This window comes from Xiphophorus maculatus, chromosome 22, assembly GCF_002775205.1.
Source record: "Xiphophorus maculatus strain JP 163 A chromosome 22, X_maculatus-5.0-male, whole genome shotgun sequence".
NCBI lineage: Eukaryota > Metazoa > Chordata > Actinopteri > Cyprinodontiformes > Poeciliidae > Xiphophorus > Xiphophorus maculatus.
This window is the reverse complement of record NC_036464.1, coordinates 11,553,259-11,565,651: the sequence shown is the minus strand read 5'-3', so window position 1 is coordinate 11,565,651 and position 12,393 is coordinate 11,553,259. Positions and strand designations below refer to the sequence as shown.

Sequence of the window (12,393 nt, the reverse complement as noted above, 5' to 3'; positions counted from 1 at the left end):
GAGTGGAACTTAACATCGCGGCTTAACTCAAATTACAAGGTAGGCATACCTCAAACCCTAATTGGACATAAAAATCATATGCAAATCCATTTAAAGCAGGCAGTGAGTAGTACAGTATATGTGTAAGCTAATCCAGGAATGGGTGTATTTAACTGTCAGCCCACAAGCATTAATGACTCAAGAAGGTTTCATGTTTTTACACTTTTCTGTGTCAAAGCCCAAGCTTTGGGCTGATGGCAATTTTGTATTTAGCATCTGAATAGTGTGAAAGTAGGATTTTAAATTGTAGCTCCATCACCAATTTGACCAGGACAGATATTAAAAAGAAATCCCATACAGAGTATAATGGACAAAAAAATGAAAGGGAATCTAGGAGGGGCTTTGATAACAGGGTCAGACATGTAATGATGGATGATTGGGAAAGTGGGCAATTTTCACTCAACCTGCAGCAACTTTCGGGTTTTTTTCTTCAAATAGGAGGTTTTGAAATAACATTCAAACTACAGACCTGTTTACTTCAAAAGTAAACAGGTCTGTTTACTGATACTACACTGATGCCCTCTCTAATACTTGATGCACATACAGTACATAAAGAAACTTTATCTTCCTCAGTAAGATGTATATACTGCAGAGTAGGACTATAGGCCAGGCAGTTTTACTCATGTTTCATCTGCTCATCTTTTCAAAGCAGATTGAAATTTATATCTTGCACTTTTAATATATGTGGCTAATCTCTTTCATGTTCTGTGTACATTCAGAAACAAAGGTGCAAAGCAGCACCACAGCTTCAGAATAATGTTTTCTTCATGACTTTTTTCATGTGGAATTAAACATATTTATGGAGTTCCTCATTTTTCGTTTATCTTTAAAACATTACAACCCAAAGACTGTGACACTGGGTCACAGTCAAAGCCATACATCAGTATGGCTTTGACACTGATCATCAGTATTTTTCTTACTCAAAATGCAGATAATTAGCATACAACTTTTTGAACATTCACAAGTACAGCTCAGAGAAATTAAACATTATGTGGAGTTCAATATTTTTGTCACTACTTTAGAAACTACTTTATGAAGCTGTACCATTGTGCTCTTTAGCTTTGTGACTGTTGTACCTACAACGTTTAGATTGCAAGAGAATAGTTGAACCAACACACAGAACATAACAGGTTATTAGGAAAAACTTATTTTAGCAAAACCTTGTGTCAAGAAAATCCGAGCTCATCCCACTTCCCCATGCTGGAGATTTTAGTTTAACAGTAATAATAAATAAAGTTATCTTTAAAATGAATCACTCAAGTGACATCAAGGCCCAACAGTAGACTTAAGTGTCAATAAAGTTAGTTTAACAGTAATAATAAATAAAGTTATCTTTAAAATGAATCACTCAAGTGATATCTAGGCCCAACAGTAGACTTAAGTGTCAATAAAATAAATCTGGTTGTGTGTGTTGTTTTTGTCTCATGCAAACTTTGCTTTAATTCTACTTTTTTCTATCTAATCATAAGAAATCATAGTCAGTCAGAAAGAGTCATTAAACAGGAAAAGCAGGTTTCCTGGAAAAAGAGGAAGTAAGTTCCAGCCTGCAGATTTATAAAAAATAGCTGAGACTATTCCTTATTTTAAATCATGAAAGTTTAAAGAATGAAATCTAAACATTTTGGTAATTTGATAAGATTCAAAGTAAAATACTTATATTAATATTGGTTTACTTGTAATAATATTTACACGAACATTTGTGGGAACAGTTACAAGAAAAACAAGTAACTGTAACTTTGGCATCAAATAATTAGAATCATGTATTATTCTTGGTTTCTTTTCAGAAAAACATCTGTAATAACTCACATTAGGATTATAATAAGTATAATTAATAAGTTATGGTTATAAAATCATAAATGAATGATAAATCAGAGAAGCTGAAGAAAATAAATGTGATATAAGTTATGGTTATAAAATTATAAATGAATGCTAAAATCAGAGAAGCTAAAGAAAATAAAAGTGATATAAATGTGATTTTGACATTGAACTTGAAATGGTGTAAAAGGTGTAACTGCAATTAAACATCACTGATATGTTGGAGGTAGAGAGTAGGTGAAAGGTGAAAGGCAAGGAACTAACAGGAGAGCAGAGATGAGCAACGCCTTATTTAGAGAGTAGGTGAAAGGTTGTGCAGGCAATGGACATAGGAGGTTGAGCAACCCTGAGACATTAGCACAGACATCAGGAAATGTCTGTAAGACAGTGATGGATATGAGATCATCTGTCTAAGCAGTCAGAAACCCTATAAAAGGTGAGTGCAAAAGAGGAACCGTTCGTTGGATCCTCCGGGCAGCTTCGAGCCAAGATCGAGATGGACAAAGAACTCTGCAGCTGAAGAAGAGCCGGGGCCACGGAGCCGAAGACTGTCCGGCCATGGGGACCAACCCGTCAGCCCTACAACCTGTGGCTTCAAATCGCACTTCTCTCATCGGCTGGGTTCAGACCCCAAAGACAAAGATGAAGACAAAGGCAAAGACAAAGAAGAAGAACTGGTGCCTTCATTCCTGCCAGCACCAAGTCCTGTGTGACCTCACCATCCATGCGGAGAGGAGGCTCATCAGACCTACAGAGATTCCTGCCTTCGCTGATCAACATCTTCCTCCTGCTGCAACACCTTCTTCATCATCAGACCTGCGGAGATCCTGGCCTTCATCGATCGGCGTCTTCCTCCTGCTGCAACACCTTCTTCATCATCAGACCTGCGGAGATCCTGGCCTTCATCGATCGGCGTCTTCCTCCTGCTGCAGCACCTTCTTCGTCGTCGTGCCAGGTCTGGGGTTCGAGGCGCCAGGCTCCGTCCGTCTCTCTCAAAGGTTCCTTTTTTAGTTTTCAGTGTCAGCAGTAGGGAAAGATAGACTAGATGATTGATTTTACTTATTTGATTATTTCTGCTACTGAATTAAGCTGTACTGACCCTTGCAAAAATGCCTTACTAATAAAATATTTAGCATACAGAAAATCTAAAAGATGTTGTGGACATTCAGTTAATGAGTCACCTTAAAGTTCTTTGATGGTTGTAAAATAGCTGTGATGTTTGATTCTGGAGAGGAAGAGGTGGAAAATGTTTTATAGGTTGCTGGTAGCCCAAATTTAAAACAACATCCTTGGGACTCGCCCGAGTCACTAAAACCTACCTGGTTCAATAACAAATGCAAGTTGTAAAATAGAGAACGAGCGACCGTTAACAGGTGTGCTCTGTGAAACTAGTTGGCTGTAGGCTGCTCAGTCTGGCTAATTCACAGAGGGAAGAAGGGTGAGACACCTGGATGTAGGCCGTTAAAAATCAGGTGAATCGTTTCTCGAAACCAGCTTAAACAGAGTTTACTTCAGTTCTGGACAGGGTAAATCCCGGCAGATTTAGGAAACTCAATTAACCCGTTAGATGGAGAGCTGGTAGCACATCTCCCCTCTCAGAAGAGGAAGCAGAGAGTGAGACAGTAGAGACAGAAAGGAGGGGGGGGGGGTGTTGCGCAACAACACTTGAGTAAGACTAAATGCTTAATCTTCAATGTAAAATAATGTAGACTGGATATTAGATTTTGATCAAGAAATGCTAAAATACACCCTAGATTCCTTAAAAAAAATCTACGTTGCTCTGTTCAAATAAAAACACTTCACTGAAAACTGGTTAAATAAACTTTAATAGACAAAGAATGTTTTAAATTGTTTTATTTTTTCAAATACAGGTACCATCGAATAATAGCACAGCTTCCCCAAAATTGTTATGCAACTGTCTGTAAAGATGACCAGGTCTTTTCAAAACTGGAAACTCTTCTGAACTGAGTTATGAAAGCTTGGACAAATAAAGGTGCATGTGCCCATCATAGTAGTTTGCATTCATGAGGCACAAACATTAAAAAAAAAAAAAACATTATGATTTGGTCTTAATTTGAGATATGTACATAGAGAAATAAATCTGGGTATGGCTAAAAGGTGCCATTAAAAGCTATTTCACAAGGCTGCAGCTGATTAACTTCAAAGTAAAACCTAAAATGACACAAAGCCTTTCTTAAAAGAAAAACACATAATCTGTAACCGGTTACAGATGATGAATTTCTCAGTTTCTCTTTTTCCCCAGTTCCACCGAAAAATCCATGTTGAAGCTGCAGAAACAGCAACAAAAAAACAAAACAAAAAAAAAAAACTCTGAAAACATAACAGATGCAACTGATTCTTTACATTTCACACATCAAGCGGGTCCGCAGGCGCAGGTACGCTTTATTACAGAACAGCAGATGGAAGAAAATACAGCATATCCACTTGAACTTTATGCAACTTAAAGCAAGCCTTTCACACCGTCACAAATGTTAACTCTTAATAAAAATCACCGTTTTTATAACAACCAGCTATTAAGTATAACTACTGGTAGGTTTCAAATATGTACCAAAGAAGGTGTAGATGTAGTTATAAATAAATAATTCAAGGGGACTAGAAAGAGTACTTTAAGGATGCAAAAATAAAAATAAAAAATAAAATCTACTGTGCGACATAAAAAGCCTAAACATTGAGTTTTGGAACAGTAAATGTTTCATGTCAGTGTTTCTCCTAAAGAACTACTAATTTGAGTCAGACTGTCGGAATGTGAATCCTGTGAGTAGGATTGAGTTAGAAGACACTCCCAGAATCCCCGAGCCGTCAATAAAATTGAGTGAGGAGGACACTACAATCAGTCTGAGCTGTCTCATTAAAGGGGATGAACGAGTCAACTCAACCAAGCCTGGTATCCAGAAAAAAAATCCAGAATAATACATTTAATTAGTTCACTCATTTATTTGTCAAAGAAAACATGCTTTTTAGTCCCCTTTAAATTATGACTGCAAGTGAAAAGTTTTTTTTTTTTTCAGTGCACATATTCATCATCGCTCAAGTCTGAGTCATCGGCCTCCACCTCTCCTTCGATCACAGATTTCTTTCCTCTGCAGCATGACACTACCAGGCCAATAAGGAAAGCCTGAAATAATGAGAAAAACAAACATTATTTTACATCCAGAAGTTAAATCATGCACCTTTCTGCCACAGTTCCCTGAATTATTATTATTTTTTTTTTTTTACCAGAAATGCTTTTGAAATATATGTTTAATCCTTCTGATGTGTTGCGGTAACTAAGCTGCATTTCTGAATGCTCTCTCACAACATTATGACTCCAGGACGTCGCATGATGAGATGTTCTGTTCCAGAAAGCCTCATTCCAACTCCCTCCTCCTTCATCTAAAAATGAGGAGATTTTTCAACGTTTTGTAACTTACCCCAATAAAAGCCCAGTTCCCAAAGTAGTAGATGGTGCTAAAGAACCAGAACTTGTGTAGGAAGAGATAGGTTCTCGTCACAGTGCACTCATCTGAAAAGGAGAGGTAAGAACTTTTGTTAGCAGCAGAAGAAAAAGACAACACTCAAGGAATATTTTACAGTTTTAAAATGCTTCTTTCGCCTGAAATGTACTTTGTTATAAGATAAAAGTTAGAAGTGTTCTCCAATGCACAAATCAGGACGATACTGTAATTTAATCACTTTTTGCTTGATTAAAACTACCACTCTAAAAGAACCTGTATCTTTCTGTCTATTTCTAATAGTTCTTAGAAAAAATTACCAAAATAAGTATGATTGGTATATTTCTGTATCTAATGGTTCTTAGATACAGGTCCGCCCCCTACATTTTTCCCGCCTGCTAACACAGATAGCTTCTATGTGCTGTTACCGAGAGGAAAAAAAAAAACACATCAGGAATCAAATAAAATGTGACACATCCATCGCTACATGGTGTATGATAAGTCTGAGTTATAAAGGTGTCTGAACTCACTTAAGAGCTAAAAACAGGCAGCCATTACAAAATGGAGCAGTGCCTCAGGCAATTTTGTTATTCTAACCATAAAAGACAACCAGCAGATGGAGGAGAGGATAGTTGTGTCACTGTCGATGTGAATCTGGCAGAACCAATGAATAAAACTAGAATGATGTAACACTTAATGGTGCCTCGCCTCAAACATATTGAGTTTCACTTGCGGAAAAGCCAAAAGGTAAAAAGCATGAAGCAGACATCAACAAATCATAAAGACTGTGCACCAGTGTTTACAGGGTGTACATAGAGACAGCCGCAGAACACGTAGATGCTAATGTGTTTCAAATACTTGCAGCCAAAGAGCCGCACAGCTGCAGGTTCAGAAAAATATCTTTAATCTTACACGGTCTTTTTTGAGATTCAGTGAAAACGATGAATGATAATGAACCCATTCTCAATAATGAAAATAACTAAGAGGGTCATCCACATGACCTCAGTCACAAGACTGGAGGGAAATATTACAATAAATGCACAAACACACATGAGAAACTGTGTCAAGTCCTGCTTTCAACATTCCTGAATGTGAAAGTTATGGCTTCGGTTTAAACCCATGAACAACTACACCTGCAGCTTAGAAAATTAATAAAGACCAATAAATCAAATAAATAATACACTCTATCAGTTGTAAGTCTAACAGTGCCTGAAAATTTTAAAGCTAACTTAAAGTGTACAAAACTACCAACCACAGACGATCCAAATACCAGGAAAATGTAGAAGACATAAAATCCTACATATTTAGGGGGAAGTGCCCTCTCTCGACTTTCTACATCCCTACTGTTAACTAAAAACTCTGTACTTTTGCCATAGGTATGTTTATAGTTATTTTTTAAATGATTTATATCAAAAAGCATTTCTTTCTTTCCTTTTTTTCTAAATTTGTGCAAGTGGTTGTTATCTATGAGTAGATTTACAAGAAGAAGGGCAGAGAAAAAAGTGAAGAACATGCAGTGAATGAGTGGTTTTACAGGACATTTATTGCATGTCCTTAGATTCTATATTCTGAAAAATATGATTGGGTCATATATGTATAGTTGTGTTGAAACCAAGAAGGCAAACATACTGTAGGAGTTTGAACAATGTTTTTATGTGATACAAAAACAAAAAAAAAGTGTCAATAGATCTCCAGACTAGACGGATACAAAGAGTTGATTATGAATAATTATTTCATCTTAAAATAGCAGCGGATATTTAACAATGTAAAACCTTTTTTTTTTTTTTTTTACATTAACAATTTAAATCATTCCCTTCTCACTGGTAATCTTTATTTTTAATTCAGAAACTAGCACAGATTGACTTCAGGCCACTGGTCTGTGCAGTCTACTTGTATCCATTTAAAGGCAGGATGAGTTTCACTTGTTTTCATTCTGTCAACAGAACAATGTGATGTCCAAACACATGTCTGTTTAAAAATCTGTGAAGTGCACAGCTGATTGCTGATAAGAAAAAAACCCAGAAAGAGTGCCAAGTATCGGTCGATTTACCAGGCCACTGATAAAATCGGCCTACCTCTACTTGAAGCATGAATGATTAACCACTTACTCAGCTGCAGCTCATTTACTGAACCAATAAACATTTCTTCTGTATTAGGCTTTTTAATTCCCTCTGAGCCCTGGCAGACAAAAGCAAAACTAATATCTTTAGCATTTCTCAAAAGTGATCATGAAAACAAAAATAAATCAGAATCAAAAATAAATGACAGTAATGCTGCTATTCTATGTTATAAATAATTTCTCATTCTGCTGAACAAACCTGGATTTCCTCATGATGACAGTTTTTGAGTCTCCTTAAACTGATATATGTATTGGTCAAATTGATTCAGATAAGAAAGGACAGCCAGCGTTCCAAAGCTGAGTCACTAAGTGAATGTCTATTAGAAGGGGTGATGCCTGAAAAGGTGCAGTGTTTATACTCTGCAGTTTGATTCTTAATATAGAGAAATGATGAAAAATAAAAAAATCCCCACCAAGATCTAATTTCGTAATGAGTAGCCATATACAGACACTAGAAAGAACGTTATGTAAATATATTCCTTATTAAAACTTATGTCAACAGGATAAAGGAACAGAAAGTCCAAAAAAGATGAAGTTGCCTAAAATGCTGTCTGGCTTTATTAGAGAGCCATCTGGAGCATTAACACTGACCCTGCTGTGCTGCTCCTGTCACGCTGTTTCTAACAGAGCTCTTCACACTGACTTGAACTCCATAAACAGTGCAGACACACTTATATGAAGCTACAGGACATCAAAATCCAAAGCCACAACTGGTCATGGCCGAGGTTGAATACTGATGCATTAAAACCCAATGCAATCAAAGCTTATCAAGACAGAAAGCTGGAATTCAAGCAAAGTATTCACCTCTGCCCTGTTCCACTTATGACAGAGGTGGAAGAAAGGCATTTAAATCCCAGGACCAAGAGATGAGAAGAAGAAGATGATGATGATGATGAAAAGGAGGAAGCAGCAGAGTCTTTCCTGATTCCCATGATTCCACTCTTTCTCACAGCCACCTGCAGCTCTACAGCTGCTTCACAGAACCACTGAGGTCTGAGTGGGACCTACAGATGGTTCACAACAGTGGTCTGCCTAAATATATTATCATGTACAACACCGACCGGCTTCACCTTGAAATCATTACTGGTGTTTCATAAGACCATGGGGCCGGTGTGTGGGTGCAGGTAATTTCACCTTGACTTGTGATCCTCAGGTGAGTGCTGCCCTGTGTACCATCATGATGAATAATGTATGTCTTTCATCTCCACAGTCAAACGCCTGCAGAAAGCCCAGTGCACACATGCAAGCACTCGGTGTTCTTTTGAAGGTTCTCTTATAAGCAAGTACTCTGGAAGCATCACTGTGCACTTATGCTTTTTTTTCTCCACCTCTCAATCTGAAATGCAATGGAGCATTTTTGTTCAAGTATCCTCTGAGGACGCTGATGTTCCTTCAGTAAAATAATTTTTAAGACACGGCGCTTCTCAAAGATGAAAATTTGCAGAAAGCCTCTTTCACGGTAGAAAAATTATTTGCGGCATCTACAAGAACTCTTGACGCAGACACACAAAATGTCTAAGACTAAAACGATCCATCATTACTTGACCTCATCAAGTAATCTGGACATAACACGAGTCGAAGGAGAAGAAAAACACAAGTATCTAATATGTAGGTCCTGTTTTTCATTCCTGTGGGTTATACTACATCAGGTAACGCGTTGTCATGGTGCAGGCTTTAAGGAATCTGATGTCTTATGTATAGGTTTAGAGTGAGGGGGAAGCAGTAAAAACATGCTTTGGTACATTTCTCGGTTTTTGGGTCATGGCTTCACACTGCAAAACAGCAAAAAGCCAAACATACCAAGCGCTTGGTTTCATTAAAAAAAAATATATATTTAAACAAAAAGTAACCATCAGATAAACAAGAAAATAAAAAAATATACATATCAAAATGTTTATTCTGTTTAAGGACAAGTGATAACAATATTTGATTGTGATGACACTATTGGAAATTGCAATGACATCGATGAGAATTCTACCTTTTTTTCTTGATCAACATTTTCTCTGTATTTCAGCCACAAAATATCAACCTCAAGGCGTGGTCAATGAGTAAAGTTAAAACCCATCCAACTGGCCAAATAAATGATCAACAATTATCCACGTTATGAAACTGGGCAGTTTAAAGTGCTTAAAATATAAAGGAAACATTCATTATTGTACTTTATTTTAGGTTTAATATTGATAAGAGTTTGAATTCTAAGCATTAAAACATGATAATACCAGCTAAGAAGGGCCTCAAAAGGTAATGGCAGTCTGTTGGCAACAAGATGGAGTTTTTTCTTTCAGGAAGATAGTTTTAGAGTGACACATTCCATTGTAATGCAAATTGATAATGATCCCCCTGCAGCAAAGAAAATTACTATTAATTTGTGTTGGTGCTGTGAAAGGCTGCTGTTGAAAATTGCTTGGGCACCTGAGATCTCAGAGGCAACATAAATTGTGACCATCGTTTTCCTGAAGCTCTTTAAAAACAATGCTATGGAAACTGGCAAGTTGCTAGGAAACAGACAGGAGTCTAGTGTAAAAAAAAAAAAAAAAACATTTCTGTGTATTAAAAATTTTCCTCGCTGAGTCAATATGTCTTGTTGGGTGAAAGGCGCCCATATGATTGCGGCTATAATACAACTTAAATTGACAACCAAAAAATCTCACATACTGTGAAACTACCTGACAAAAAGACAATGATTAGAGGGAAAATGGGTTGAAGTCCATGAGATTTTGATTGGAAAATTGATCTGCAGGGTCAAAAGCAAAACTTGTGGCTAGACTGGTAAATACAAAGTGTGAAAAAGACTCATCTCCTGCAAAGAGCTATTCTGCAGAGTAATAATTTGAGAAAACAACCTTCTTTGATCCATAGCCTTCTGTGAGTTTCATTCAGGTCGTTGTAATGAAGTAAAACCACTTGAAAATTTTTGTACTGCAAGAATTTAAGTGTGTATAAGTTGCCTGATCAATACCAGGGTTAATAGAATAAAAAAATATTAACATAAATGTGCCATCACTGCTGTGGAGAACCTGTAATTTCTGACCATTTATTTCCACTAAGCTGAGTAAATGAGTAATGATATGGTTGTGACCTTAGGGGAGATAATGGATATTTTTGCACAGAGCACCTGCTTGCCAAGATGTTTGTGTCATTAATGCATTGTGTCCAGCTGGTCACTCAGTCACAAGCTTGACTTCTACCCTCTTTTGCCTCAGTGTAAAACCAGCAATTATTACAAAAGAATGCCCCTCAAGTGCATATGTGTGAACTGAGGGAACTTTTTACCAAAGAATGCCCTTCTTTTTTTCCCACGTCATTTGAGATAGGCTTACGAGAAGTAAAAGGTGTTCAGTTCTCCGATAGATGACCAGAGACAGGCAGGCTGAAATCAGACCAAGACAAAAGAATATGGCACATGAGTTGAAAAGTCATGACTGGGGGCAAAAATGATCTGAAAGCAGGTTTTTCAAAGGTTTTATGGCGTGATGAATATGTGGTCCGATCAGTACCAGCCATAAAGCTTCACTTGACTCAGATGATAGTGAGGTGAAAGAAAGGTACTTGTACAGGCTGGTATTTTACTAAAACATGAGCTAGTTGGACATTTTCAGATTAAAGAAGGATGCAAAATCAACTCTCAAGCTTACCATCGGTCTTTAGAAGTAACCTTCAAGCAGTAGTACAGAAAAAGGTCTGTATCTTTCAAGATGACCATGGTTTTTATGCAGTGCAATGCTTCATCACTTGCATTGAAGTACTGCACTTTAAGGCTTGCAGTAAAAGTCTTAAATGTTAAATAATAATGACATGGCTCCCCTTCTTCATCTGATCTAAAGTCTACTGAGAACCTGTGGAGGATTCTTAAACACAATTTTTACGGAAAAAGAAAACAGTCCAGCTCTGTGAACAGCATCTGCTAGGCTGTGATTGCTGCCACCAAAAAAGTTGATTGTCAAAAGGTCAAGAAGATGTCAAGCTTCAAGAATGGAAGGGTCATGATGAAAAAAATTATTAGAAGTAATGAAAAAAAAGGAGTAGCTAAACTGGTCAGGGTTTTTTTTATGTCAGAAGTGTGTTTTGCAAACTTTTAAATATTTTTGTTATTCTATCTTTAGTACATAAGAATAAAGACATGGAATGGGAAAATCTGCATTTATAATTAAGCTACAAAATAATTATGCACAGTAAAAGCTGTACACAAATATTTTTCTTGGAAAGCTAAAAACCCACTTCTACTTTCTGAAATATTCATGTCTGAAATTTAATGTTTTTACTAGCACAGTAATTGTTCAATAATTAAATGTATCCTCTAAAATACAATTTGCCTAATAAAGTAATACACATTTGGTCCCAAAGTATAACAAACAAGTGTTTCTGTGAATATCATTTCACTCAGCAAGTGACCAGACAAAAGTTCGTTTTCAATTAAAGTAAATGGCAAGAGGTACATTCCTATTTTAACAGCTGCTCTATTATAAAATAATAATAAAAAAGCAGTATAAAAACCCATGAATTTCCAATGCAGTGTTTTACAAACACCATAAAAAAAAACGTTCAACATATTAACCACTTTATGTCTAAGGGGGTTGTGAGAACACATAATAGAAGGTGGATAGAATGAGTAGAAGTAAACATCTTGGATCAATGTCAAAAATCAACTTTAAACAGATTAATATGTAGATTTCAAAGAATTTAAATCTAATCCGACATACTTTTACAACTTAATTGAAGGAGACAATCAGACAGATGGAGTGTTTCAGCTGAGAAGATCAACCCTATACGTTTCAGCTTAGGTTTGACTGAATCATCATCAGTCCCTGTATCTAAGTGAGGGTTGGAACGTGTGCCCCTTCCACTGGCTCTACTTCTTGCTCTACTCTACCTGGCCTCACTCCACTCTGAAGTAATCATGTTTCCACTGACTTGGCTAGGTCTGTAGCAGGGCAACACCTCCTGGTGGTAGGTGGTATTGAGCCCCGC

The 12,393-nt window shown here is 36.9% G+C and overlaps 1 protein-coding gene across 1 annotated transcript in view; it reads right to left on the bottom strand.

The window, feature by feature from the left end:
• Positions 1 to 3,691: 3,691 nt before the first annotated feature.
• lmbrd1 (LMBR1 domain containing 1) overlaps positions 3,692 to 12,393 on the bottom strand; it is a 54,008-nt gene continuing 45,306 nt past the window's right edge. Inside the window, exons 15-16 of the mRNA XM_023327562.1 lie at positions 5,286 to 5,377; positions 3,692 to 4,990 (exon numbers count right to left, since the gene is read on the bottom strand). Of these exons, the coding sequence (XP_023183330.1) occupies positions 4,880 to 4,990; positions 5,286 to 5,377 (203 nt within the window). The 3' untranslated portion in view covers positions 3,692 to 4,879. The remainder of the gene's footprint in view (positions 4,991 to 5,285; positions 5,378 to 12,393) is intronic.